A 22,699-nucleotide genomic window follows, 5' to 3' on the forward strand; every position below is an offset into this window, starting at 1 on the left:
AAAAAAAAAAAAAGCACAAAACAAAGAAACACAGCTAGAACTAAGAGTTCTGCTTATTTCTCACACCTACTGTTTGTTTCTGGCTTTTGTGGATAAAATTAGCCCTCATGCTGTTATTACATCCATTAGACGATAAATATCATTAGTAAGTAACAACACAAACACGGCAGTGTGTAATTCCCTTAAATAAATAATTGTTATTACTGCTAATTAGTTGGGATGCCTATTTATCCCTTAGGGAGTTCCCAGGCCAGGCAGGTTGTGTTCCAAGCCAGTCACCCAGCCAACCAGGTCAAAGGTCACCTATTTAAGTGGCTCAGGTGACACCAATGGGTAATTTAGGCATAGTGGCCACCTAAGCGGGTGCTTAGAAGCCCTTCATTTTGTATATTTGCCTGGAAGATACAAAAAGAGAAAGAATGGCACTGAATATCTGAATGCAGAACTCCACAAACACTTGAATGTTCGTAGCCTTATTATTGTAGAGTGCTGTTCGGTTTTCAGTTTTAATGGGTCTCAACTGGACTGAAACAACTGGACTGGAAATGTTAAACGTGGTCAGTGAAGAGACACTCATTAGAAAAAATATTTTAATGCCACGATTTACAATGCTTAATTGGGGAAAATGCTTGAATAACAGAATTATATGTGTAATAGTTTTAAATAAAAAACAGACAAAGATAAAAGTGGTGAAAGAGGTGAAGAAAGAGTCACAGAGGTTGACAGTGAGAGAAAGTGTGCAAGGGATAAAGCACAATGATAAAAGCTTTTCGGGATCAAAGCCTGCGTGTGCTTGTGATTTCATAGATCATGTTGAGACAGAAACCTTCAGGCTTGTGTGTGTGTGTGTGTGTGTGTGTGTGTGTGTGTGTGTGTGTGTGTCTGCGCGCACATGCGGGCTGTGTGCGTGTTTCTGTGTAACACTACGTGTGTGTTGCATGTGGATTGGAGGTTCTCACGGCCATGCTGTTGATGTCGTGACTGACAGCCTTGTTAAATTTCAGTAAAGCATGAAACGTGACATGAAAGTGGCTTGTGTGTGTGTGTGTGTGTGTGTGTGTGTGTGTGTGTGTGTGTGTGTGTGTGTGTGTGTGTGTGTGTGTGTGTGTATGTAAAGTGATCCATACGAGGGCACTGACTAACCTTTGAACCTTGTCTTAAACAGCTAAGTGCTGCTTCTTATTCCCTCTCAGCAGGATCCTCTAATCAGAACCATAACACTAAGTCTCAACACACACACACACACACACACACACACACACAAATGTCCTAGTTTCCATGTACCTGGAGTTTAGTATTTGCTTGGCCAAGCACATTCTCTGTATACTTACCTGTGATTGCAATAATGTGCAAATGACTTTAATATATGCAGCCTGGCTGAATTGGACCATGTGCGTTTGTATGTGCATTTCCATGGGTGTGTGTATTTGGCACCTCGCGCGTGCCCTACACCTCGACAGTGTGTTGACACAGTGATTATAGAGCAGCTGGTACACATTGGCCCTCGCTCCGCCCTGCATTTACTGTTCTAATTAGTTCCTGTTCCAAATAAGAGCGAGGAATTTTAATAGAGAACCGCTGGTCTGCCATGTTCCTGCACATACGCTGCGGTGAAAAGACGCTGATGCTGGAGTGTGTTTTCTTAATCCCCCCCCCCCCCCCCTATATATTTTATTTTTTTTGAACTTCAATGATGACGGAAAAGTTCCAGCGCACAGTGATTGACGTGACCAAATGTCTCGGTTACCACCCAAAGTCACAGCTCGATTTAGTGCCTGCGCTGACCCTGCTAAGGGTGAAGAGTGCTCCCTGTGACCTAACATGACCCCGCCGTGACCTTTCAACTTTTTAAGGACTGAGGAAGGGGCTTAAGAAGGAAAGTTAGTCCGTCGATTAGAGGCCAGTTAGCACTTCTAAGGCAGTGTCTCAATTAGTTTTTCTTTCAGAATTTGAGTAGCATTTAAAAATCACTGAACACGCTGTAATTTTCTCTTTACTTCGCTGTAATTTAAGATCTAATTGAGTTCTGTCCCTCTTTGGCAGAGTTGTCTCTGCTTTTCTTGGAAGTGCCGAGAGTGGGAATTTATTTTGTTATTCACAACAGTTCATGATACTAATGCAGTTTGTCTGATTCATAAACACTAGTTTATGAGGCTGCTTTATGACATGCTAAAGACCGGTTCTTCAGAGCTGGATGTGTGTAATTAAACGTGTGTGTGGTTTTTGTTTTTAGTAACATTTTCTCTACTCTGGTTTCTCTGCAGGTAAAGAAATCCCACAGTGAATCTCATGTTCCAGACCCTTCAGACTCCAGGTACCCTCACATGTGCCTGTTTGCACGATATTACTAACAATATTAGGTTTGGGAGAACATTATGTGTGCACTGGTGTACAGCTATGTGCGTGTGTGTGTGTCTGTGTGTCCTAGTTCTGTGGTCATGGTGCAAAGAGGTGAGGTTTCACTGCCGATGCGAGCTGTGATGAGGTCATCAACACTCTCCCAAGCCCTCAGTGTTCGAAATGCACACACAGACGAAAACATGCAGAGAACCAATTGAAGGACAAGAAGAGGGAGCATGCAGCCCACACAGTAACGGATTTAATGAACTGAAAAAATAAAGGCAGGCATATAAATAATGAAATCTTTTAGTTACAGACCCAAAACTATTTATTTCACATAATATAACAAACATTACAGTAAGATGCTCAATAGCTTAGCTGGTAAGACATAATGCGAAAACCCGAAAAGTGTATTGAGAAAGACCTTGAAGGGGAGACAGAATCATTTCCTGCTGTTGAGAGACAAAAGAACAGGACGACTGCGGAGGGCTGAAACACAAAAAGACAAAATTGAAAAGTGAAACAGCCCCATAATCTGGCAGAAACAATTTGGGCTTTGTGTTTCCAATATAAAATGCTCAGGAGACAGCATAAATGTTTATCTGTAAACAGAAAGAAGTGGACAGAGACGTTTGATTTAGACTGTTTATCTTTTGGACGTTCCCTCTTTTGCACTCTTTAGCTGTGTCTTTCTAGTCTGCTGACAGCTCTGTGTTTATACCTATCAGTCTGACTGTGGGTTGCAGTCATGTGTGACGCGGCTATCTGGCCATGGCATTGAGATGGCAAGCTTCCAGACCGCCACACAGATGTACACTCTCTCTTTTCGTACATATGTACACAAAGTGCAGACCAGCAGCCCGCATTTGTTTAATTCTGCCTCCATCTCTGTAATTTCTCACTTTGATGTCTCACACAATAGTACAAGTGTGACCAAACTGCGGGCAGCGTGAGTCAGAGCTCACGCACCCACACACACACACAGATGCTCACACACGTTCATGTGAGGCAGTATCCAAACACACACTGACTCACTCAAAATTAAACTATGTCTTCCACCAAAGGAAATGTCAAAATGTGGGTTTGTGGCAGCAGCGACAAAGAGCTGTAAGCAAGTGTTTTATGTTGGTTCTCTTACGGTGAGCATGCATACATGACAGTTACATCTTTCACTCGAGGTTGTGGACCCCTGAAAGAGTAGTTGTAGCCATGGTAACACCTAATACAGATGCAAAATAAACAGTAAACACTGATGTATCAAAGGCAGACTCCTACTCCACCATAAATATGTTTCTCCATTCTATTCTTGTATCTGTTTACTTCCACTTCCAACCATCCACACACACACACACACACCCTCACTTTACTATTATCACCTTGTGTGCTGGTTCGTCCCAGTCATGCATGTGGAACACATTGTAAAACTAAAGCATGCTGGCAGGCTGTGGGTTTGCAGAAGTGCACACACACACACGCACACACACACTCTATAAAAGAGCCAGCAGGCCCGCAGACAATGTCTAGCGCCTTTGAACACATGCTCACGTAAGCTAACTGGTACGGAGAAGCATGAAGTTTATGACTCTGTGTGTGTGTGTGTGTGGGGGTGTGTGTGTGTGTGTGTGTGGGTGTGTGGTTCCTGTGTATCTATTCAGCATTTGTGTGAGTGAGTGTTTTCACTGGGATCCTAATGTGATATATAGGGGTGGGACATTCCCAGCTGTGATTGCACACAGTTGTTGATCCGTTTTTCATTCAAAAATCGCAGTTCATCTCATGTTCTCTCCTTTTCCTATTCCCTCCTGTAGGTCTATGGAAATGCAGGACCTAGCCAGTCCTCATAACCGTGTGGGAGGTGGAGATTCAGCGAGCTCCAAGCTGGACAAGAACAACCTTGGCAGCCCCTCCATCACCACCAATGGAACAGGAGGTGAGATGGCAGAGAGTGTTGAGTGCCGGAGTAATGAATGAGCAATTGTGTCTGTGGGAAGGTTTGTTCAACTGTTAAAAAATATAAAATATCATCGTAGTGCCAATTATTTTTTTTCATCACTTCTATTTTTAATTTCAATTTCTATTAATCAATATTAGCTCAAATATTTCAAAAACAAAGTTGCTGCTCGGCCACAGAGCGAGATCACACACATTCCACATAAAAGGCATAACTTTACTTTCTTATCAAAAGATCATTTAAAAAAACGATACCACTCTCAGTTTATCCTAGAACCAAAATTGGAAACTGGAAAACAGCTAACTTGGCTCCTTCCAAAGTCAACAAAATGCATGCAAAAACCTACGTGTAAAACTTAATTGTGGTTTTAGTGGAGGTTATGTGCGCAACTGTTTCTTGGCTGGGAACTAGGTTAGACTCCAGGAATTTAGTGCAACCGGCTAAGAAATGGTTCTCCACTAAAACCACAACATCTTATTTGAAAAGCTTGATTTTTATTCAGTCTTTACAGATTAAACTATGAAGATATTTAACGTGTTAACAAGTCATCTTTGTTTCCTTCTGGTTTCAGTTTTATGCTAAATTAATGCTATAATTGAGCTTTCTATTTGCCATACAGACGTGCCAGTGATATGACTCTTGGTGAGAAAGTCAATGAGCTTATTTCTCCTAGTTTGTTTGTTTGTTTGTTTGTTTGGGGGTTAGAGACTCATTTTCGTACAGCGGGTCTTGCTCCAACCAAAATTCAATGTGCATAATGAAGGTTGCTTTTGGCAGATTTGCCGAGTGTAATAGAATGTAATGAAATCATCATCAGAACGATTTTCAACACACAGAGATAAGTACTTCTTGAGGAATTTATGAAGATGAAAAATAGACGTGCACATGCAGCGCGCGCACACGCATCCATGCTGGCATGAGGACTTGAGTAAACCACTAGAGAATGTGTGTAAACATACGGTGGAGCACTTCTGCTCTCCGCTAACTGCTTGGCAGTGTGTGTGTGTGTGTGTGTGTGTGTGTGTGTGTGTGTGTGTGTGTGTGTGTGTGTTGTTTGAGTGTGTATGTTTGAGTGTAAGCCCAAAATCCCACTGGAAACTATTTCCTCTACAAGAGCATTAAAGCATCACTGCTCTCTTAGATGTCAACACCAGCGGGCCCTCTATTCTCCTTTTCTCTTCTTTTTCTTTGCCCTCTGTCCAACTGAGTTTCTCTTTTCTCCTTCTCATTTTTTTTTCTCCGCTCCTGTCACCATTGATCTCGCTCTCTCTTATTCTCTGTCCACTGGAGTCATTTTTTACAGGGCGGTTTGATGTTATACCACTGGATATAAGTGCTTTTGTTGAGGGCGATCCTTTGATTTGTTGCTGATTTAACAGGCGATGGAAACATCTTTTAATAGTAATGTAATGGAAAAAGTGAGATGCTGCATTTTTGTTGATGCGTCAACACACACGCTCACAGAAATAGCCGTGTTCAGAGCGGACTTAACGGCGCATTCAGGCTGTATTAGAGCACATTAAATCATTTTTGATGAGCTCACGCTTAATGGTTTCACCAGACAGACTGGGGACTACACGCTCACAGCCAAAACAAACTACATACCCAACATTCCCCTCACCTGACATCAGCCAGTGTTCGGACCCACAGGCCATCTCCATAGCGACTCATTTGTCTTCATTAGGCTTGTCCAACAGGGTTGTATTGCTCCCTGAGAGGATTAATGAAGTTGTCCTGAATTAAATGGAGTTTTCAGATGGCCGCTGATAATGGCTTTTACTCATGTTTAGAGAGAAACAAGAAAAGTCACAGAAAAACAGCATGCTGGATGTAGGGGTGTTCGCGACCATGTGGCCATACACCCAGTTAGCAGGTTGTTCTGCAATACGTCCGTCATCGGTCATAATGTTTGCTTTTTCTTGTATTTCTTGTGTTCTGTTGTGTTGCTGCATCGCTTTAGGCAACAGTACAGATTAAATTGACTATAGACTGGCTGCTACAACATGTCTGGCTATAAGAATTTTTTAATCACATGACTATGTGCAAGTTAAAGTGCTCACAGGGTTACAGATAACTCCCATCACACTCTTTAGTTCTCCTTTATAGAGCATTTCAGGATCTTTCAGTTTACTGTTTTGGTTCATACCCATCTCTCTCATCATCACCAGGTCTAAAGCTAAAAGGAGAATGGGACCAGATATCTGGTGGGCTAGTTGGTTCGCTATCTTTTCCAGAAGCCATACAATACCAATGTCTGTTCTTCAAAATAAACCCACACCGTGACCTATATACGTCCTGTACTGTACGTGAGATTCATGTGTGCCTCTCAGTGCATCATATTCTCACCACCTTCCTACCTTGCACCCCTTTAGGTGAAAACATGACCGTTCTAAACACGGCTGATTGGCTGCTGGGCTGCAGCAGCCCGTCCCCTGCCGCCGGCTCCAAGGACTATGGTACAGAGGTGCATGTGTGTGAATCCTACGCAAAAACAAACATTAGTACATGAAATGCTAAAGGAATGGGTTCCTGTAGGCTGAACTGGCTGTAGATCTGATGTTCCTTGTGCTGGATTTGCTGTGATTTTCATTAGTTCTGCAGTGTTCCCTGCTCTTTGGGTCCAATTGTGAATTTATGACGTGTATATGGAGTTATTACATATATGCAGCGATCTCACTCGTCAACACATTTATGCTCATTTGCTGAGGAATTAAGCAAATATCAGATTAGGTTGATCATATTGAAATATTAACAGCTACGTTGCATGATTACGTTTTCAGAATTTATTCACTACATTTTCTGGCTTTCCTGAGGTGAAAATTACATTACATAGTAAAAGAAGTCACGCTAGTGTTTTGATGTTACAGAAATCGCTAGGACCTGTGGAATTTGAAATGGGAACCTGCGCACAACATTTTCTCACACATTGGAACTGCATGATCGTTTTTTTATTTGCTCTTTACTCAATAATGTTTTCTTTGTGTGTGTGTGTGTGTGTGTGTGTGTGTGTGTGTGTGTGATGGGACTTCCTTACTGGCCTCCCCTAACACTGATCCTTTCCCTCTTCCTTAAGTGAAAACAGAGCCCATGAACAACAGCGATACAGTCACCACGACAGGCGACACAGCATTGGACACATACGCAGGCTCAGGTAACAAACCCAAATGTATGCTCGGGTACTTTTTTTTTTTTTTTGATGTTGAGGAAAAAACGAATTCACGTCTCTGTACTCGTCAGTTCTGTATCACTGTCTTTTCTCAAACGCACACATTCAAGCTCAGTGGTTGGCCTGCTGAAAGCTTTAATCCTATGAAGTATTGCCTGTCCTTGGATTGCATCATCAAAGGCTGGCAGAATGATGGGAGCGCGGGAGAGACACACACAGACGCACAAAATCATTAAGTATGACACACAGTGAGGGTTTAGAAGCAGCGGGGTGTTTGTCAGTATTAAGCTCTGACATCTCAATGACCACAAACAGACATTGTGTTTTACTGTGAGGCCCGCTGTAAGGGCTTCGTGGACTACATGCTCTCTAAGGGGGGCGAGAACTTGGCTCGTCTCCATTGGAAAATGCTTCAAATTATGTTTACTGGAACAGCTCAAACAAGCTGGAGGCCATGAATTGTGCTATTCAGGAGTGATTTGGTTGAATGTGAAAGAAAACAGAAGATTTGAGTTGACACCATGCGTAACCTGTTTGTGCCTTGTTGTTTTTGATTATTGTGCTGTTTTTTTAGTAATCACCAGCAGCGGATACAGCCCTCGTTCAGCCCACCAGTACTCTCCTCCCCTCTACCCATCAAAGTAAGCGCGATTCGATTTCTGTTTTACAAAACAGACGCCGCTTTCTAACAATCCTTATAAGTATGGCAATTACCTTTAAATTGCCCTCATTGCGTTCTGTGCAGTAATCCATAATCTGTCCAGGACGTACCTCACCTGTCAGTCTGTCTCAATGCTGCATCTCATTCCTCTCCTTTCCCAGGCCCTACCCTCACATCCTCTCCACGCCGGCAGCCCCTCCCATGCCGACATACGCCGGCCAACCCCAGTTCAACAGCATGCAGCAGTCGACCGTCTACACCGCTTACTCCCAGACAGGACAGGCCTATGGACTTTCCACCTATGGTAACAACAACAACATAAAGTGCCATGCAGTTGGTTTTCAGTAGCAGCTTGTTTCTTTGAAATTCATGCACAGTAAAAGCAAGCAATTATTTATTTATTTTTTTATTTATGATTAATTAAAATGCGACTCTGGTGGAATAGGGAAGCAAAACTAAAGCAGAAATGCTAATTCAGGTGACATGTAATGAGTTAACAATGACTGATAATCATGGTATTTGTTGTAGTAATTCTAACAAAAAGCTTCTAAATTGTGTTTTGTGTGAAGCAAAACTGTAAATGTAGGAATGATCTTGGATTTAAGAAAATTGTGACATGCTTGTTTTGTTTGTTGGAAAAAAATGACTTTATATTTTGCTGCTGTACTTTTAATATTGAATTATTTACATCTGTCTTGAACATTCTTGTATTGTTCTAGACCTCGGTGTGATGCTCCCAGGCATCAAGACAGAGAGCGGCCTGGCCCAGAGTCAGTCTCCTCTGCAGACAGGCCTCAGCTACAGCCCCGGCTTCACCACACCCCAGCCCGGACAGACGGCATATTCACCATATCAGATGCCAGGTCCGCAGACAAACCATCCTATTAAACAACGCGATGCTTGATTTATGCTTCTGTGGTGAATCGACACAGAGCTTTGCTTCACTTGTCACTATATCAATGCTGAAAAAGACTTCCTCGTATTTTGGATTCCAGCTAAAATATTCAGCATTTACTGCGCATAGTTTGAGTCTGTCTGTCTTAAAACTGTCCATCTGGTGTCTCTCTGTGTCTTCCTCCTCCTCTAAAGGTTCCAGTTTCACCTCTTCCTCAGGCCTCTACACCACCAACAACTCAGTATCTAACCCCGCCAACTACACTGCCACACAGCAGGTACTGTATGTGAGTCTTATTCCAGCTTAATCTTCTACTATTCATTCTCCCCGGGCCAATAAGAAAGCCCATTTCCTAAGGGAGTTCTCGCCAGAGCAGATCAACTGTGCCACATTTGCTCCGAGTGGTCAAGTGAAAGTCATTTTCCTCATTATGCTGCCTCAAACAAAAGACGAGGACTTTATATGGTGCAGTTGTGATAGTGTTTGAGACCAGAAGTAGTTTTACAGTCATGCTCCCACACAACCTTTCCCATTCAGAGTCGCTTCAAGAAATAAAATTGAATTATACGGTTATCATAGGAGAGAAACAGACAATTAGTCTTTATGAAAGAGTGTTTTGTTCTGGGTATTTCTCTACGTCTATATGATGAATATATGTGGTAGTAAAATGCTTAAAGGTGGTTTTTAATGTCACTCTGTGATAGATGTGGTTGTTTACAAGAAGAAAGTTAAGTTTTGGCCCGAGAGGGTGGATTAAGAGGGAAATAGTTTAAATGAAAGGAAAAAAAAAACACAAGCAAGAGACAGAAAAGGAGGGGGGGTGACAGAAAGCAAGTCTCTGTGTGTGAAGCATGTGTTAATATACATGCTTGCATATGCTGACTACACACTAACCCCGCGTGCGTGTGTGTGTGTGTGTGTGTGTGTGTGTGTGCATTCATATAGTGGGCTCAACTTTATAAGGACTCGGACAGATGGACGTAGTGACAGGTTTAGAGAGCTGACTCATATAAGTGCCCATCTCCACTGGGTCAATAAAAAGCAGCAACACAAGGATTGAACTGTTTCTGGAGATGTAAAATAGAGATTGGAGGGAATCAAAGATTAGAGAGATGAGGAGGAACACTCGTAAAGTTTGTGTTCAAAAGTCGGCCTGAACCTTTCTAGAACAGTGAAACATTTTAATTCTCCAGCTTTCTTCTGTCCGTTTGTGTGTTTATAATTCTCGTTCTCTGCAGGAGTATCCCTCATACACCACATTTGGCCAAAACCAGTATGCCCAGTATTATTCTGCCTCCACCTACGGGACTTATATGACCTCCAACAGCGTGGATGGCACCGGCTCCACAGCAGCCTACCAGCTGCAGGATCCCACCCCCGCCATGACTGGACAGGCTGCTGAGCTTCACCCAGGTTCGCATTTTACAACGAAACACACCAGTCAGAAACCATCGAACTGCAGACACTCCACCGCAGTTCTACCTTCATAAATATGCAAACAAATGTCAGGTCTTTCATTGCTCCTTGATTGTGGCTCCATAATCTTGTTTCCAGTAGAAAAATACCACAGTTTGGGTAACTGAGTTCAAACCCACTTTCAACCATGATGAAGCACAGGAAGTAACTTCAGACCTATGTAACCATAGTTACCTGGCATCGTGCTTGCTAATTGGAGAATTGGCATGTGTTTACGTTTGCCTCTGAGGCTTTGATTAGAGTGAAGTTACATGAATTATTGCACTTTTGTGGACAAGTCAGAAAAAGAGGAGAAAATACTAAATAAGAAAGTTCATATGTGCAAAAATATGGCTTCATGTTTAATTTTTGTTTCTTTTTTTTTTCACATTTTTCCTCGGTTTATCTTGGCTGTAATTCAGGAAGCCTGATTAGAGGAGCTTATCATTCTTCCTGTCACTGGCACTTTCGCTCTCTGCGCCTTTCTCACTTTTTCTCTTTCTTTTTTTACAGTGTCTTTTTTTTTTTTTTTTCTTGGTAGCTCACATTCTCTCCGTGTCTTTCTGTGTCTTTATCCACCCCCAACCCATGTGTCTCCTCCTCCCTCTTTCCCTGATTGAGACATAACAATATGAGAGCTGAAGCTTAGAGTCTGGTTCTAGTTACCACACAGCAGTGGGAGCATATGGCATTAGGAGGGGGTCTGTGTGCACAAAAGAATGTGTGTGTGTGTGTACGCTCGTGTATCCTCCTGCAGAATTTTGTGTGCACAGTTTCTTTGCAAGATGCATCAGATTACATAACTTTTTTAAATTTATTGCACATTTCCATCTTTCCCCCCTCACTGCTAAATCTTTATGTGAATGTTATTAGTAATCAGTCAGAATACTAATGGTACTTTTGTACAGGTTTTTAAATTAAAGAAAATGCCAATTAACTTGAATTATTAAACCTGACCAAGATGGCTTATTACAGTACAAAGTTATTGCCTTCCGGAAGTGGATACAACCTCCAAACACCTGTGGGATCACCTCAAACTACATCATTACTGTTGCTTTAACAAACAAACTGTCATTTTGATTACTTGGTTATACTACAGTAGGACAGACATTTGATCATTTGTAAAATTTCAATGTTTTATATCTCCTGTGTGTGTTTGCATACTTTCTCAGGCGACTTTGACACAGTGCAGAGCCCCTCCACACCTATCAAAGAATTGGATGACCGAGCCTGCCGCAGCGGGGGTTCCAAGTCCCGGGGCAGAGGCCGCAAGAACAACCCCTCCCCTCCGCCTGATAGCGACCTGGAGGTAAAGGACCAAAAAAAATCCACTGACCAAATCGACTTGAATGAATGTTCCATCATATCAATAGAGATTCCCTTAGTATTCTCTTTTATCTTTATTGTCTCATCTCATTGATGTCTCAAAATGGAACAGAAGAGTATCTGATAGAGACCATCACCAATGTCACTCCATTTGTAAATATATACATACACATTTGGATGTAATGTTTTTGAAAAGTTTTTATGTCTCTTTTTTTCCCCTCTCCAGAGGGTGTTTGTGTGGGATCTGGATGAGACAATCATTGTCTTCCATTCTCTGCTGACAGGCTCCTACGCACAGAAATATGGCAAGGTACAGTAAGATCATCACCCTGCCTCCACTGTCTCTCTCATTACTGCATCATCTGCCTAGTACTTTCTAATGTAAGCAAACTGTTGGTCTCACTGTCTGACTTTGATTAAATAAAGGGTGATGGATCCTCACACTTAAGTCCAGTCGTTTGACGAATTGAAAAAGTTTTTAAAACTGAAGCGTCGGCTTTTCAAGTCTGGCTGCTAACTGCTGCACTGTTGTAGCTTAGGAAAGATGATGCATCATTTTGGTACTGACTGGACCCTAGAGAGCACTTTCAGCCCAGGACATAATTTCCACAGGGAATGTTTAATTTACTCAGTAAAATTTCTTTAAACAGTTTTCTCTGACTGTGCAGCTGCCAAAATTCCAATAAAAGCAGAGAGAGTTGATAAACATGCTGATACACTCATCTGGGTGCAGTAGGTATTTCTAGTCAGACAAAGTGCATACAAAAAGATACCTGATTGGCCTGTGAGATAACAGTACCAACCATCATGCTGCCCTTGTTGACCACATACATAATTAAATGTACTACATATTAAGACTACATGTAAAATCCACTGATAATAGTTTCTACTTACATTAACTTATAATCTGACCTACTTACATCACAGCTGGACTGTTTATAGTTCCCTTTATTTTAATAGTTCCTGACCACACGTTTTTATTGGGTGATGTCATTTCCTGTGGGTACCGGAGTTGCCACCAACCTGCCCGAGTCCATTCTTACATCTCGTTTGGCAGTCGAACAAAAGTTGGCATCGTGCACACACATGAAGCTTTAGGAGGCCGGGCAGTTTACAGATACAGTTTGTGGGCACTCATGTGCTTCCTAGTTGCTCTAAAGTATGAATTTAATGATTGGCAATTAGGCTTTAATGAGTATAAGATAGGCCCTATTGTATTATAAATCTGTGTGTGTGTGTGTTGGGTGGGGCAGTTCAGTGAGGTTAACTTTCACAGTTTTTATAGTTGAAACCCTGAATAACAAAGGGTGACATCACAGAAATGCTTTTGCACTGGCCGAGAATATTGTGCATTTCTCCTTATTTGCAAACAAATGATAAATGAAAATCTAAATGTGTCATCTTGCCTCACACGGACCACTGATCACTGCTTTTTTTCAACTCATTTATGGCTGCTGCCCCCAAGAAATACGGTGGCAGCTGTGTGTGTTCACACATCACCCAAAATAGTGTTTACACTGTTCACATAGCAACTGCAAGACCCGCTCATATAGCTGTGAGGATATATCTCTTCTAAATTATGTTTCGCTTTTCATGAATACGCATATACACGGACATATGTTTGACACAGATACACGTGTGTCACGCTCACTACAGGAGTTATTATAATCAGGGAGGATAGTTCCCAACATTATAAAGCGGTGAGTCTCCAGCGCTGAAATGATAACAGTGGAGGTGGATAGTAGAACAGATTTAAGCAAGCCATGCTCAAGCCAAAGTAATATTTGCAATTCTCGGAGTGACTGAACTTTACTAGCAAAATATTACAAAATCGCTATGTCAGCGTTTCTAGAGCCAAAAGTACAGCCAACTTCAACTGCTCAGAGAATAAACACATTTCAGCTACAAGGATTTGGACAAATCTGGATGTGCATAACTCCACTTTGGCTGGCAGCCAACCTGATTATTACCTGAGAGACAAACCTAAGTGCCTCTTTTCTGTGTGACTGACAGGAAAGCGAGAAAAGTGCTGGGGTCAAAATCACGATTAACCCCTGGTAACTCTTAGTGACGCTCACACACATTCAACTTTCAGTTTTTTTGGTGCACTTTCCGACAGTCAGAAATGGCGATCATCTCTCTGCCTGTGTGCCTCGCTTGCTCGCTTGCTCGCTTTCACTCTCCTTCCTGTTAGTTTCTTTCTATTCTGGTCGTCTGACAGCGTCAGCGAATCGCGCAGCAAGCTGTCGACCCTCGCTGACCTATCACAGATGATGGTTTTTGCAGCTGAGCCCTGGGCTGGCAGGGCGGTCTGCATTCTCCCAAACACTCACACATGTACACACACAAACCATTCACATACCACATATACTCAGAGTGTTTCCCTTTGAGAGTACCTACTTCCTACAACACACACATGAAGACTGTCACCCCCCCCAAAAAACATACCTCCCTACCAAGCAGGAGGAATGTTGATGGGACAGAACAAGTGCAACCTGTCTGTCAGCATCTGCTATGATGAGTGGAACATACCAGATATACAAGTGGGGGTTGGGGACAGGGGTATGAATTTGGATAAAATAGAAAGTATAGAAAAACTGACATTTCTGGGACTGAAAGAATTCACAACTCTGCAAGATAGTAAAAGCATATGACTTTAATCATGATGACGTTATCTTTGTCTCGTATCAGGACCCTCCGATGGCAGTAACGTTGGGTCTGAGGATGGAAGAGATGATCTTCAACCTGGCCGACACACACTTATTCTTCAATGACTTGGAGGTGAGATGCACTTCTGATAACTCAGATAACACCCTCATGCCTCCGTTAAAACATTTTCAAGAGCATGTTAAAAAGGGTTTTGTAAGCTTTTCAAATTTTGCACAAAGTACAACATTGAGAAGTTTCATGAAGCCACAGTCATTCAGTAAAATACTACTACTGCCCTCTAGTGTTATAAAGTGATGTAGCACCGCACTTACTACAGTTGTTTAGAGCAAATGGGGTCATACAATTCCACATTGTAAGTGATAATATGTTAATGATAATATTAACTAGCTTTATTCATTTAGTCTCAGTACAGTTTGCTAGTTACTACTTATGATGTTGAATGTAGTATTTCCTATTTGTTGTTGTGTGCAGGAGTGTGATCAGGTACATATTGACGATGTCTCATCAGACGACAATGGCCAGGACTTGAGGTGAGAATTGTTTTTCAATCAGACATTTGTTACATTTTACTGACTTTGTGCATAGTGAATTTGCATTTTAAAGATAATACTTAATTCTTATAAAAACATACTGAATAATAATAACCATCTTTTTTGTTCTACAAGAGCAGATTTTTCAAATAAATCATATCATTATTATTGACAGTACTTACAGTTTTGCAACTGATGGCTTCCATGCAGCTGCAACCAGCGCCAACCTGTGCCTGGCTACGGGTGTCCGCGGTGGAGTGGACTGGATGAGGAAACTGGCGTTCCGCTACCGACGAGTCAAAGAGTTGTATAGCACGTACAAAAACAATGTGGGGGGTAAGCCAATCAGATGGGTGGTTACTGGGACCAGGGACAGTTAAGAGGGAGAGGTCTTAATTAAAATAAACTTTTAAGTTGAAATGCTCTTTTTGATAAGATTCATGAAATGATTGATGTTCCACAATGATGAATCTGTGCTCCTGGATACTATAGTACATGTATATATTTGGAACCTTACTCGTTAATCTCATAAAAAGCCTTTCACCTGCATCACTTTGAAATAAACTGTATAATAACAAGCATCCCAAAAATGTAAAAATATATTTTCACTGATTCCTCCTGACAATCATCATCAGTACTAGAGTTTGAATGATTCTCAGATTCTTTTTAGACTGAAACATGATTAGCTTCCCTTTGAAGCGAGTCTGTTTCAGGTGCAGGAAGTTTGTAGTTCTTCTTTACAGCGCGTGAGAAGACTAAACCTTAAACACATTTATTAATGATAGACAACACCAAAGTCAAAATGTGATATTTCTCTACAGGCCCACATTACAACATCTGCATATGGATCTACTGGACCTTGTTTGTGGCCTCAGATTTGTTTATGCTTTTTGCCTTGATGTGTGACCTCTGTTGCTCCAAAGGTTAAATCACTGAATCCTGTGTTTTAGGTCTGCTGGGTCCTGCTAAGAGAGACGCTTGGCTGCAGCTCAGAGCTGAGGTCGAGGCTCTGACTGACTCCTGGCTCACCCATGCACTCAAGTCCTTGTCCATCATCAGCTCCAGGTGCAACTTTATGCTGGGTTTACTCTCTAAATCGGAAACTGTTGCTCATAGTCTGCTGTTACATTACTGCACGGATTGGTAGTGTCTATATCCAGATTTACATGTCATGAAGCCATGATCCATTTATCTGTATTGATCCATTCATTTATCCTTTTACCCACTTTTACTATTTCTAAACTGTTTCTGTGTCCCACAGGAGTAACTGTGTAAATGTGTTGGTGACCACAACGCAGCTCATACCCGCGCTGGCTAAAGTTCTCTTATATAGTCTGGGGTCTGTGTTCCCTATTGAGAACATTTACAGTGCAACAAAAATAGGTAAGACACCAATGCTTATGCAAACACAACCACACACACTTCATAGATTCTTTAACTAAGACTTAAATATTGATAGAAACAATACACAGTATTGCAGAATAGAAGTAATTTAATAATAACTGACTTAATGTATTTTAATGGTTCTAACCAAACATGTATGTTGTAGGTTGTTCTGTGTTTTAATGGTTCTTCATCCACTTCATGTGCTACTGATATCCTGCTCCCTGTTATGACATTGAAACTATTTAACTTGGGTTCAGGTCCAGCTTCATATGAAATGCCCAAATGATCTGACTTAGCGATCCAAAAATATGAAAATACAGACCACACCAATATTTACCTTTCAGCATTCACGACTTCTATTGCATCGAAATTCGAAATAAAGTAACCAGGAGACATTACAAGATATAGTGAACAATGTCAATTTATTGTAAAATATGAGACAAGAGTGAGATATTAAACAGTGGCCTTGAACAACTCGGACACTCGTGGGATCACGGACGCCCACACCCTGAACGGACTCAATTAGCCTGAACCTCAGTCGTTTACGCCAATGTGCCGCAACTGCGGCCAACACTAAATTATATTCAACTGTGCCTCTGTCTGAATGCAGGAAACAAAATAACTCAGATTACTGGAGGTAAAGAGCCAAACATTCAGCAACGAACACCCAAGCCAAATGTGTGTGTGTGTGTGTGTGTGTGTCTGCATGTTTTGGGGCTTAGGTTTCTACACCATCCAACCCCGCGCTGCCTCGATAGCAATGTGGTAGCTATGACAGCCACGTGAGGTTTAAGATACAAGCAGTTTGCACAAATGTTGGAGGCCAGATACTATATCCCACAGACTCCTGGATCCCTTTACCATCCATTTAACACTGTGTGCACTTGTACAGGAAAAAGGTTCATCTTGGGTGTGACTCCTGACATCGCTTTAAAGCATGTTTGCTCTTAAAAGTTTTTCATAGCAACTAGACTGATTGTATTTCTGTAAACTGAAACTCCTTGGATCCACCACATTGTGTCAGGATTAATCATAGTAATCTATCATGACAAAACTGTATTACATGTGTGAACGTTTCTTTTTTCCTTCACTTCATCCCTGACGCACACAGCTCCGCCTCTTCCTGTATTGTACTTTCATCCAAACCAAGTGTTTAAAAAACAAACAAACAAACAAACTGTGAAAGCCATTTGTTTGTCTCCAGGCAAAGAGAGCTGTTTTGAGCGTATAGTCTCCCGCTTTGGCACTAACATTACATATGTTGTGATTGGCGATGGGAAGGATGAAGAGCATGCGGCAAGCCAGGTAAACAAATGACTTATGAACTTTGACCCCTCTGACCTTGTGACCCTCCTTCCTCCCCTTGTTTATTTGTTTTTTGCAGGAAAAGAGAGTTGCTTTGAGCGCATAATGCAAAGGTTTGGCAGGAAAGTAGTGTATGTTGTAATTGGGGATGGTGTGGAAGAGGAACAGGCGGCCAAAAAGGTAATGGACCCACAACCCTCACCGCAACCCCGCCTACTCCACACAGTGTGAGCTCTGATTGGACAAAGCCTGCCTTTTTGCCGAAGCAGTTTTGTGTTGGTTGTTTATTTCGTTCTGTTTCCTTTTCCTGTTGTGTGGAGTGACAGGAAATGTTGCAGTGCAACTGCTGTGAGAACTCTGAGATTGAAGCTTGGTTGAAGATGTACATTTTGCACCTTTATTATCTAATAATTAAAATGATGGAATGATGAAATGATTGGGATCATCTACACCTAAACTCAATTTGGTCGTTGTCACATTTCGCATCAGTGAAGAAGGGCTGCCCAAATGTACACAGTGATTAAGCTTTGAACAATCTCATTTCATAGGAATAACGCTGGCTATCTAGTGGTGTGTGTTGTTTTATTTATTGATACTGTAGATTCTGTGGGAGAAAAGTAGAATTATATCACAACAAAATCATTTAATTACAAGTAGTGATGTACTCAAAATCCCATAACGTTAGCACAGATTTTTTGAAACATGAATATAAATCCTTTCTCTTCTACAGCTTTGGGTTTTATTTACAATACTTGGTGCTGGGACTGTTAAAGGAGCAGTTCGTCATTTTGGGAAACATGCTCACCGAGTTGGGAGAGAGGACACAGAAGTAAAAATACCATAAAGTAAAAAGTAAAAGTGCCTCAAAATTGTACTTAAGTACTTTAGTCTATGTAACTTACAACTCTGACAGGGATTATTGATATTAAACTTAGTTTAACTTTCATGTTGCCAGGCACCAGTGTCTCCATCAGCACATAACCCCCCTGTTTTAAAAGCATCCTAATTTTACACTGTTGTGTACGTTTTACACAAGATAAAACATTTTAATCAGTTGATGTGGTAGCAGGGGAAGTTTGGTTTTAGAGAGAATCAGATGAGGCATTTTCACCTGACACTCAACATGAAGGAAGCATATTTCCCAGAATGCTGTGCTTTTCCTTTAAGCCTTAGGGTTGCATGGATGTTGTTTGCAGTGCTTTCGCGATGTCCACAGCTACAAGCTACTGTGGTGTAGCTTGCATGACATCAGGTGGTGGTGTATATTGTGATGTAAACAGTATTGCCGGATTTAATGACATGTATGTCCACTTCACAGCACAACATGCCTTTCTGGAGGATATCCAGTCACTCTGACCTGCTGGCATTACACCAAGCACTGGAGTTTGAATACCTTTAACTATCATAGCAATATGGACTCATGCAATGTTACTATGGACACGGTCAGCCAGGCAGCCCCCTTCTTTTGTATAACTATTTAAGAACAAGAATACACTGCAGCTGTTTTTTGTGATTTTTCTTTTTGTCTTGTTTTTTGAACATCTGGATTTCCAAACTGAACGGTCTTAAGAAGCAAACTAGAGTTGGATGGAGGGTAATGAAAAGGACAGTGAGGCGGAGAGATGCTTCAGCTTTCCCGTGGCCCTGATGCTGACGTCTATAAAAACCAGTCTGTGTAGCTGTGGTAGACTGTACCTGTACAGGCTGAAGATCACCGTTGTCCTGGAGCACCCAGGCTTGGATCAGGACTGCTGTCAACAGGGAACGAACTATCCTCAATCAGTGAGGGCTTCTCAATACAGGCAGCATTGTGTGTGGGCATAAAAGCTTTTTCAAGTTTTCTTCCTTACTGGTGGTATAATCAACACCACATTGCAGTCTGTGGCAGAAATGTGTAAATTATTGATATTAAACTTAAGGGCAATGGTGGATGCTTTTGTTGAAGAATGTTTTGGGGTCTTGTTTTTGTTCCCCCCTCTGGATTTTTGTATTTTTCTTTCCCCCTGACAAATTGAGGATGTGCGTCATGTGTTGTGCCTTAATGTGTTTGAATGTCTTTTCTTTATTCAGAAGTGTCTATGTATGTAGATATAAAGGAGAACTTATCCAAATGACCCAATGCATCTTGTCTTCCCTGATAAAACAGTTGATCAAAGTAATGCAGTGCTGCTTTTTTACAGAATACAGCCTTTTCTGATAAAGTTATTGTGTAAATTTAAATACCCCTGCAGTGACCCCAGACAATCAATGATACCTTATGACTAATCATTTTGCAAACAAACTAAAACATAATTTCATATCAAAGCAACATGTTTTTTTTTGTCCCTGGAAATATCCAAATGGGGTAAATTAACAACAGACAACAGCTTCATTTCTACTTTTTATTGAACTTATTTCTTGGATTTGAAGTATTCCTCAATCACATCCTTGGCTTGAGATTCCTTGCCATAATCCTGTAGACAATAATGTTTGACTGTAAGTTACACATTTAATAAGTTATAAAACAATCATTTTATGTCAACTTCAAAAATAAACTTAAGCTTTGATTTAACTGAACAAACCCAACTAAACACTGTATAAGCACCAATTAGCCTTAAATCTATCAAATGCCACCTTAACTATAGAAACGACATACTGTGCCAGTATCACATGTACTACTCTGTATTTGCTTGTTCCCCACACACATTGCAGCTACTGTATGTATGCTGCTCGAGTGAAGTATTTTCAAGACATGTTTTTATGGCTGAACCATTAAAATTTAGCAAACACTCTTAATGTCTTGTGTATCATTTTCCTGAAATTCAGCCACTCGTGTTTGGAAACTTTGGCCTTGCTATAAGAATTTAAAGTTGGGTTGAAAGGGGCAAAGATTAGCTTTACAGTACAATGCTCCCTGTTAAACTGCTGCCATGTTATTGTATGTAGCCATTATTAGGGACCCCATGCACCATGGGTAGATGAAGGGGCTCGTACCCTGGCTGTCATCTTGCCAGGGTTTAACAACAGTTGCAAGGCACAAAGCAGAGCAACTGCACTTGACTGGCACAGCTTGTTTTTAAGTTATAATTTTCACTACTGAAAAGCCATTACTTTGTTCAACAAACTACAGTTTGACTAAAAGAGAGATGCCAACTTGTTTAGTCAATTACTTTCCTTGGTATACAGCTATACAAATTAAACCTTTAACAGCGGCACTCACCTTGACCACAACACAGCTGCAGCCCACCACCTTGCGGGGTTTGCCCTCACGGTCAATCTTGCACAGACCAACCCACTCACCGAGCTTCTTGTTGTCATCAACCTAAAATAAAGTGATGTTTTATTAGAGGCAGTGAAAATGGTGATAAAGTGAAAACCAAACTATTACTAACTAAATAAATACAGTCACTGGTGTGCACTGACAGTCTAACGCTTTCATATGCTCAGTTGAAGTAAAGACTAAGAAACAGGTGTAATGTGGGTACACCTGGCTGTATCTCAGACAAAAAAAATGGGTAACAGTGGCAATCTCCTCACAGTATTCAGTAGAGGGAGCCAAATTATCATCAGTGATACAGCAATAGCCATTGTACTACCACCTACACCTGTATTAATGCTAAGGGTCTAGTTTACAGAATGCTTATTACCTTGATCAAGTTGATTTGATGCTCAGCGCAGAGAGCCTCCACCAGCTTGACGTACATGGGCTCATCACAGTTGGCAGCAAGGACGCAGAGATGGGCTTGACGCCTGAAAGGGACAGCTGGTTAAGTCACAGTACAATGTTACACGTAACTGTGCGTATAAACGAAATGGTACATCTCAGACAGAAATTGGGTAACAATGGCAATCTCCTCACAGTATTCAGTAGAGGGAGCCAAGATATCATCAGTGACACCAAAAATGATGATAATGTAAAATTATCTTTGAACATACTTGTCCAGAGCCTTGGCAGCCTCACGGATACCACGGGCAAGGCCATCGTGGATAAGTGCGGTCTTGAGCACTTCAGGGAGAGCGGTGTTGACATCCATCACACCTCCGGCAGCAATGCTATTGAAAATAGAATAAAGAAAAACGAAAAGAGCTTAAGATCTTACTTTAATAGGCATGATAAACTGGTGCATTACAAATGAGCTTCCAGCATGTCAGAACGAGGATATCACTCATTGTTGAGTGAAGGGGTATCCGACAAAAGAATTAAAGTCATCATTTAAGTACCAGAAAGCTCATTTAAAGTGCCAACAACCTATTTTACAAGTCGAGTTGTCTGAAGCATGACCGGTGACAAAAAATTAATTGTGGAACAGACTTGATTGAGACATCAATAGCTTTATTTAGTAGTAGCTAGTAGTGTACTATGCGCATATCTATTTTACCTAAAATGCGGTGCGTTTAGCTTTAGCTTAACTGTAATCTGAGCTAGTTATGCTCTAGATTGGGAATTACCAAGATATCTGTATCAATTACAACAGTGTACAGCCGCTATTTTGTAATAAAGGTTCTGGCAAGATCTAAAATATCGATATTAGGTAGCAGTACTTATGCAGTTTATGTTACAGACGCCAATACAGTTTTATACATAAAACTCCGCTAAGCTAGCCAGTGAGCTCATATAAGAAAGTTTACCAAGCTGCAATATTTTTAAAGCCACAATAATTAAATATTACACCAATGTCATCTTGTCCAATAAAGAGTGGGTGTTTCTTTGCACATATTGCTGAATTTTGTATTTTCGCACTACTACTTTTGGACTAGTAACGAACAGAAACATCATGCTCACCCTTCCTCGGCCATTGTAGATTTGCGATGGATGCTGGACTTAAAAAGCTGCAATAAAGAACAGATATGAATAAACAGTCATTAGCAACCTCAGATTGATCACTCTGATCAATTTATAAGTTAAGATGTTTTGTTAATTTTGTGGATTGTGTCGCTAGTCAGACATAACGCACCCTATCCTCCTCTTGGGCAGCGGGTAAAGAGGACGTCATAAGCCCGCGACATTGGTTTAATATCACCAGGCCCCAGTGGT

The 22,699-nt window shown here is 41.2% G+C and overlaps 2 protein-coding genes and 3 non-coding genes across 9 annotated transcripts in view; 1 reads left to right on the plus strand and 4 right to left on the minus strand.

The window, feature by feature from the left end:
• eya4 (EYA transcriptional coactivator and phosphatase 4) overlaps nucleotides 1-20,045 on the plus strand; it is a 38,826-nt gene extending 18,781 nt beyond the window's left edge. For 2 of the 5 annotated variants that reach the window (XM_026341223.1, XM_026341226.1), the window contains 18 exons: nucleotides 2,265-2,314; nucleotides 4,149-4,270; nucleotides 6,664-6,747; nucleotides 7,365-7,442; nucleotides 8,032-8,098; nucleotides 8,280-8,422; nucleotides 8,838-8,981; nucleotides 9,208-9,290; nucleotides 10,252-10,426; nucleotides 11,641-11,777; nucleotides 12,021-12,104; nucleotides 14,486-14,575; nucleotides 14,936-14,994; nucleotides 15,170-15,330; nucleotides 15,945-16,059; nucleotides 16,256-16,377; nucleotides 17,765-17,865; nucleotides 19,004-20,045. In XM_026341223.1, the coding sequence (XP_026197008.1) occupies nucleotides 2,265-2,314; nucleotides 4,149-4,270; nucleotides 6,664-6,747; nucleotides 7,365-7,442; nucleotides 8,032-8,098; nucleotides 8,280-8,422; nucleotides 8,838-8,981; nucleotides 9,208-9,290; nucleotides 10,252-10,426; nucleotides 11,641-11,777; nucleotides 12,021-12,104; nucleotides 14,486-14,575; nucleotides 14,936-14,994; nucleotides 15,170-15,330; nucleotides 15,945-16,059; nucleotides 16,256-16,377; nucleotides 17,765-17,865; nucleotides 19,004-19,084 (1,896 nt within the window). In that variant the 3' untranslated portion in view covers nucleotides 19,085-20,045. Of the gene's footprint in view, nucleotides 1-2,264; nucleotides 2,315-4,148; nucleotides 4,271-6,663; nucleotides 6,748-7,364; nucleotides 7,443-8,031; nucleotides 8,099-8,279; nucleotides 8,423-8,837; nucleotides 8,982-9,207; nucleotides 9,291-10,251; nucleotides 10,427-11,640; nucleotides 11,778-12,020; nucleotides 12,105-14,485; nucleotides 14,576-14,935; nucleotides 14,995-15,169; nucleotides 15,331-15,944; nucleotides 16,060-16,255; nucleotides 16,378-17,584; nucleotides 17,686-17,764; nucleotides 17,866-19,003 lie in introns of all 5 variants that reach the window. The other 3 variants (XM_026341224.1, XM_026341227.1, XM_026341225.1) reach the window with 3 other exon arrangements.
• Nucleotides 20,046-20,052: 7 nt separating this feature from the next.
• Nucleotides 20,053-22,689, minus strand: rps12 (ribosomal protein S12). The gene is made up of 6 exons (XM_026341228.1): nucleotides 22,620-22,689; nucleotides 22,448-22,494; nucleotides 21,601-21,717; nucleotides 21,312-21,414; nucleotides 20,885-20,986; nucleotides 20,053-20,138 (listed from the first exon to the last, which is right to left on the minus strand). The coding sequence occupies exons 1-6, from the start codon at nucleotides 22,656-22,658 to the stop codon at nucleotides 20,076-20,078; spliced, it is 471 nt and encodes a 156-aa protein (XP_026197013.1). The 5' UTR covers nucleotides 22,659-22,689; the 3' UTR covers nucleotides 20,053-20,075.
• LOC113149885 lies at nucleotides 21,157-21,241 on the minus strand. Its single transcript, XR_003297603.1, has one exon. It is a non-coding gene; the product is annotated as a small nucleolar RNA SNORD100 (small nucleolar RNA).
• LOC113149886 lies at nucleotides 21,481-21,563 on the minus strand. The gene has a single exon (XR_003297604.1). It is a non-coding gene; the product is annotated as a small nucleolar RNA SNORD100 (small nucleolar RNA).
• Nucleotides 21,808-21,883, minus strand: LOC113149895. Its single transcript, XR_003297612.1, has one exon. It is a non-coding gene; the product is annotated as a small nucleolar RNA SNORD101 (small nucleolar RNA).
• Nucleotides 22,690-22,699: the final 10 nt, after the last annotated feature.

The sequence above is a fragment of the Anabas testudineus genome, chromosome 24 (assembly GCF_900324465.2).
Source record: "Anabas testudineus chromosome 24, fAnaTes1.2, whole genome shotgun sequence".
Taxonomy (NCBI): domain Eukaryota; kingdom Metazoa; phylum Chordata; class Actinopteri; order Anabantiformes; family Anabantidae; genus Anabas; species Anabas testudineus.

Coding starts and splice junctions, on each gene's coding strand:
- rps12 (XM_026341228.1), bottom strand. CDS start 22,658: ATGACGTCCTCTTTACCCGCTGCCCAAGAGGAGGATAGG. Junction 22,495..22,619: donor CTGCCCAAGAGGAGGATAGG/GTGCGTTATGTC, acceptor TCTTTATTGCAG/CTTTTTAAGTCCAGCATCCA. Junction 20,139..20,884: donor GCAGCTGTGTTGTGGTCAAG/GTGAGTGCCGCT, acceptor TATTGTCTACAG/GATTATGGCAAGGAATCTCA.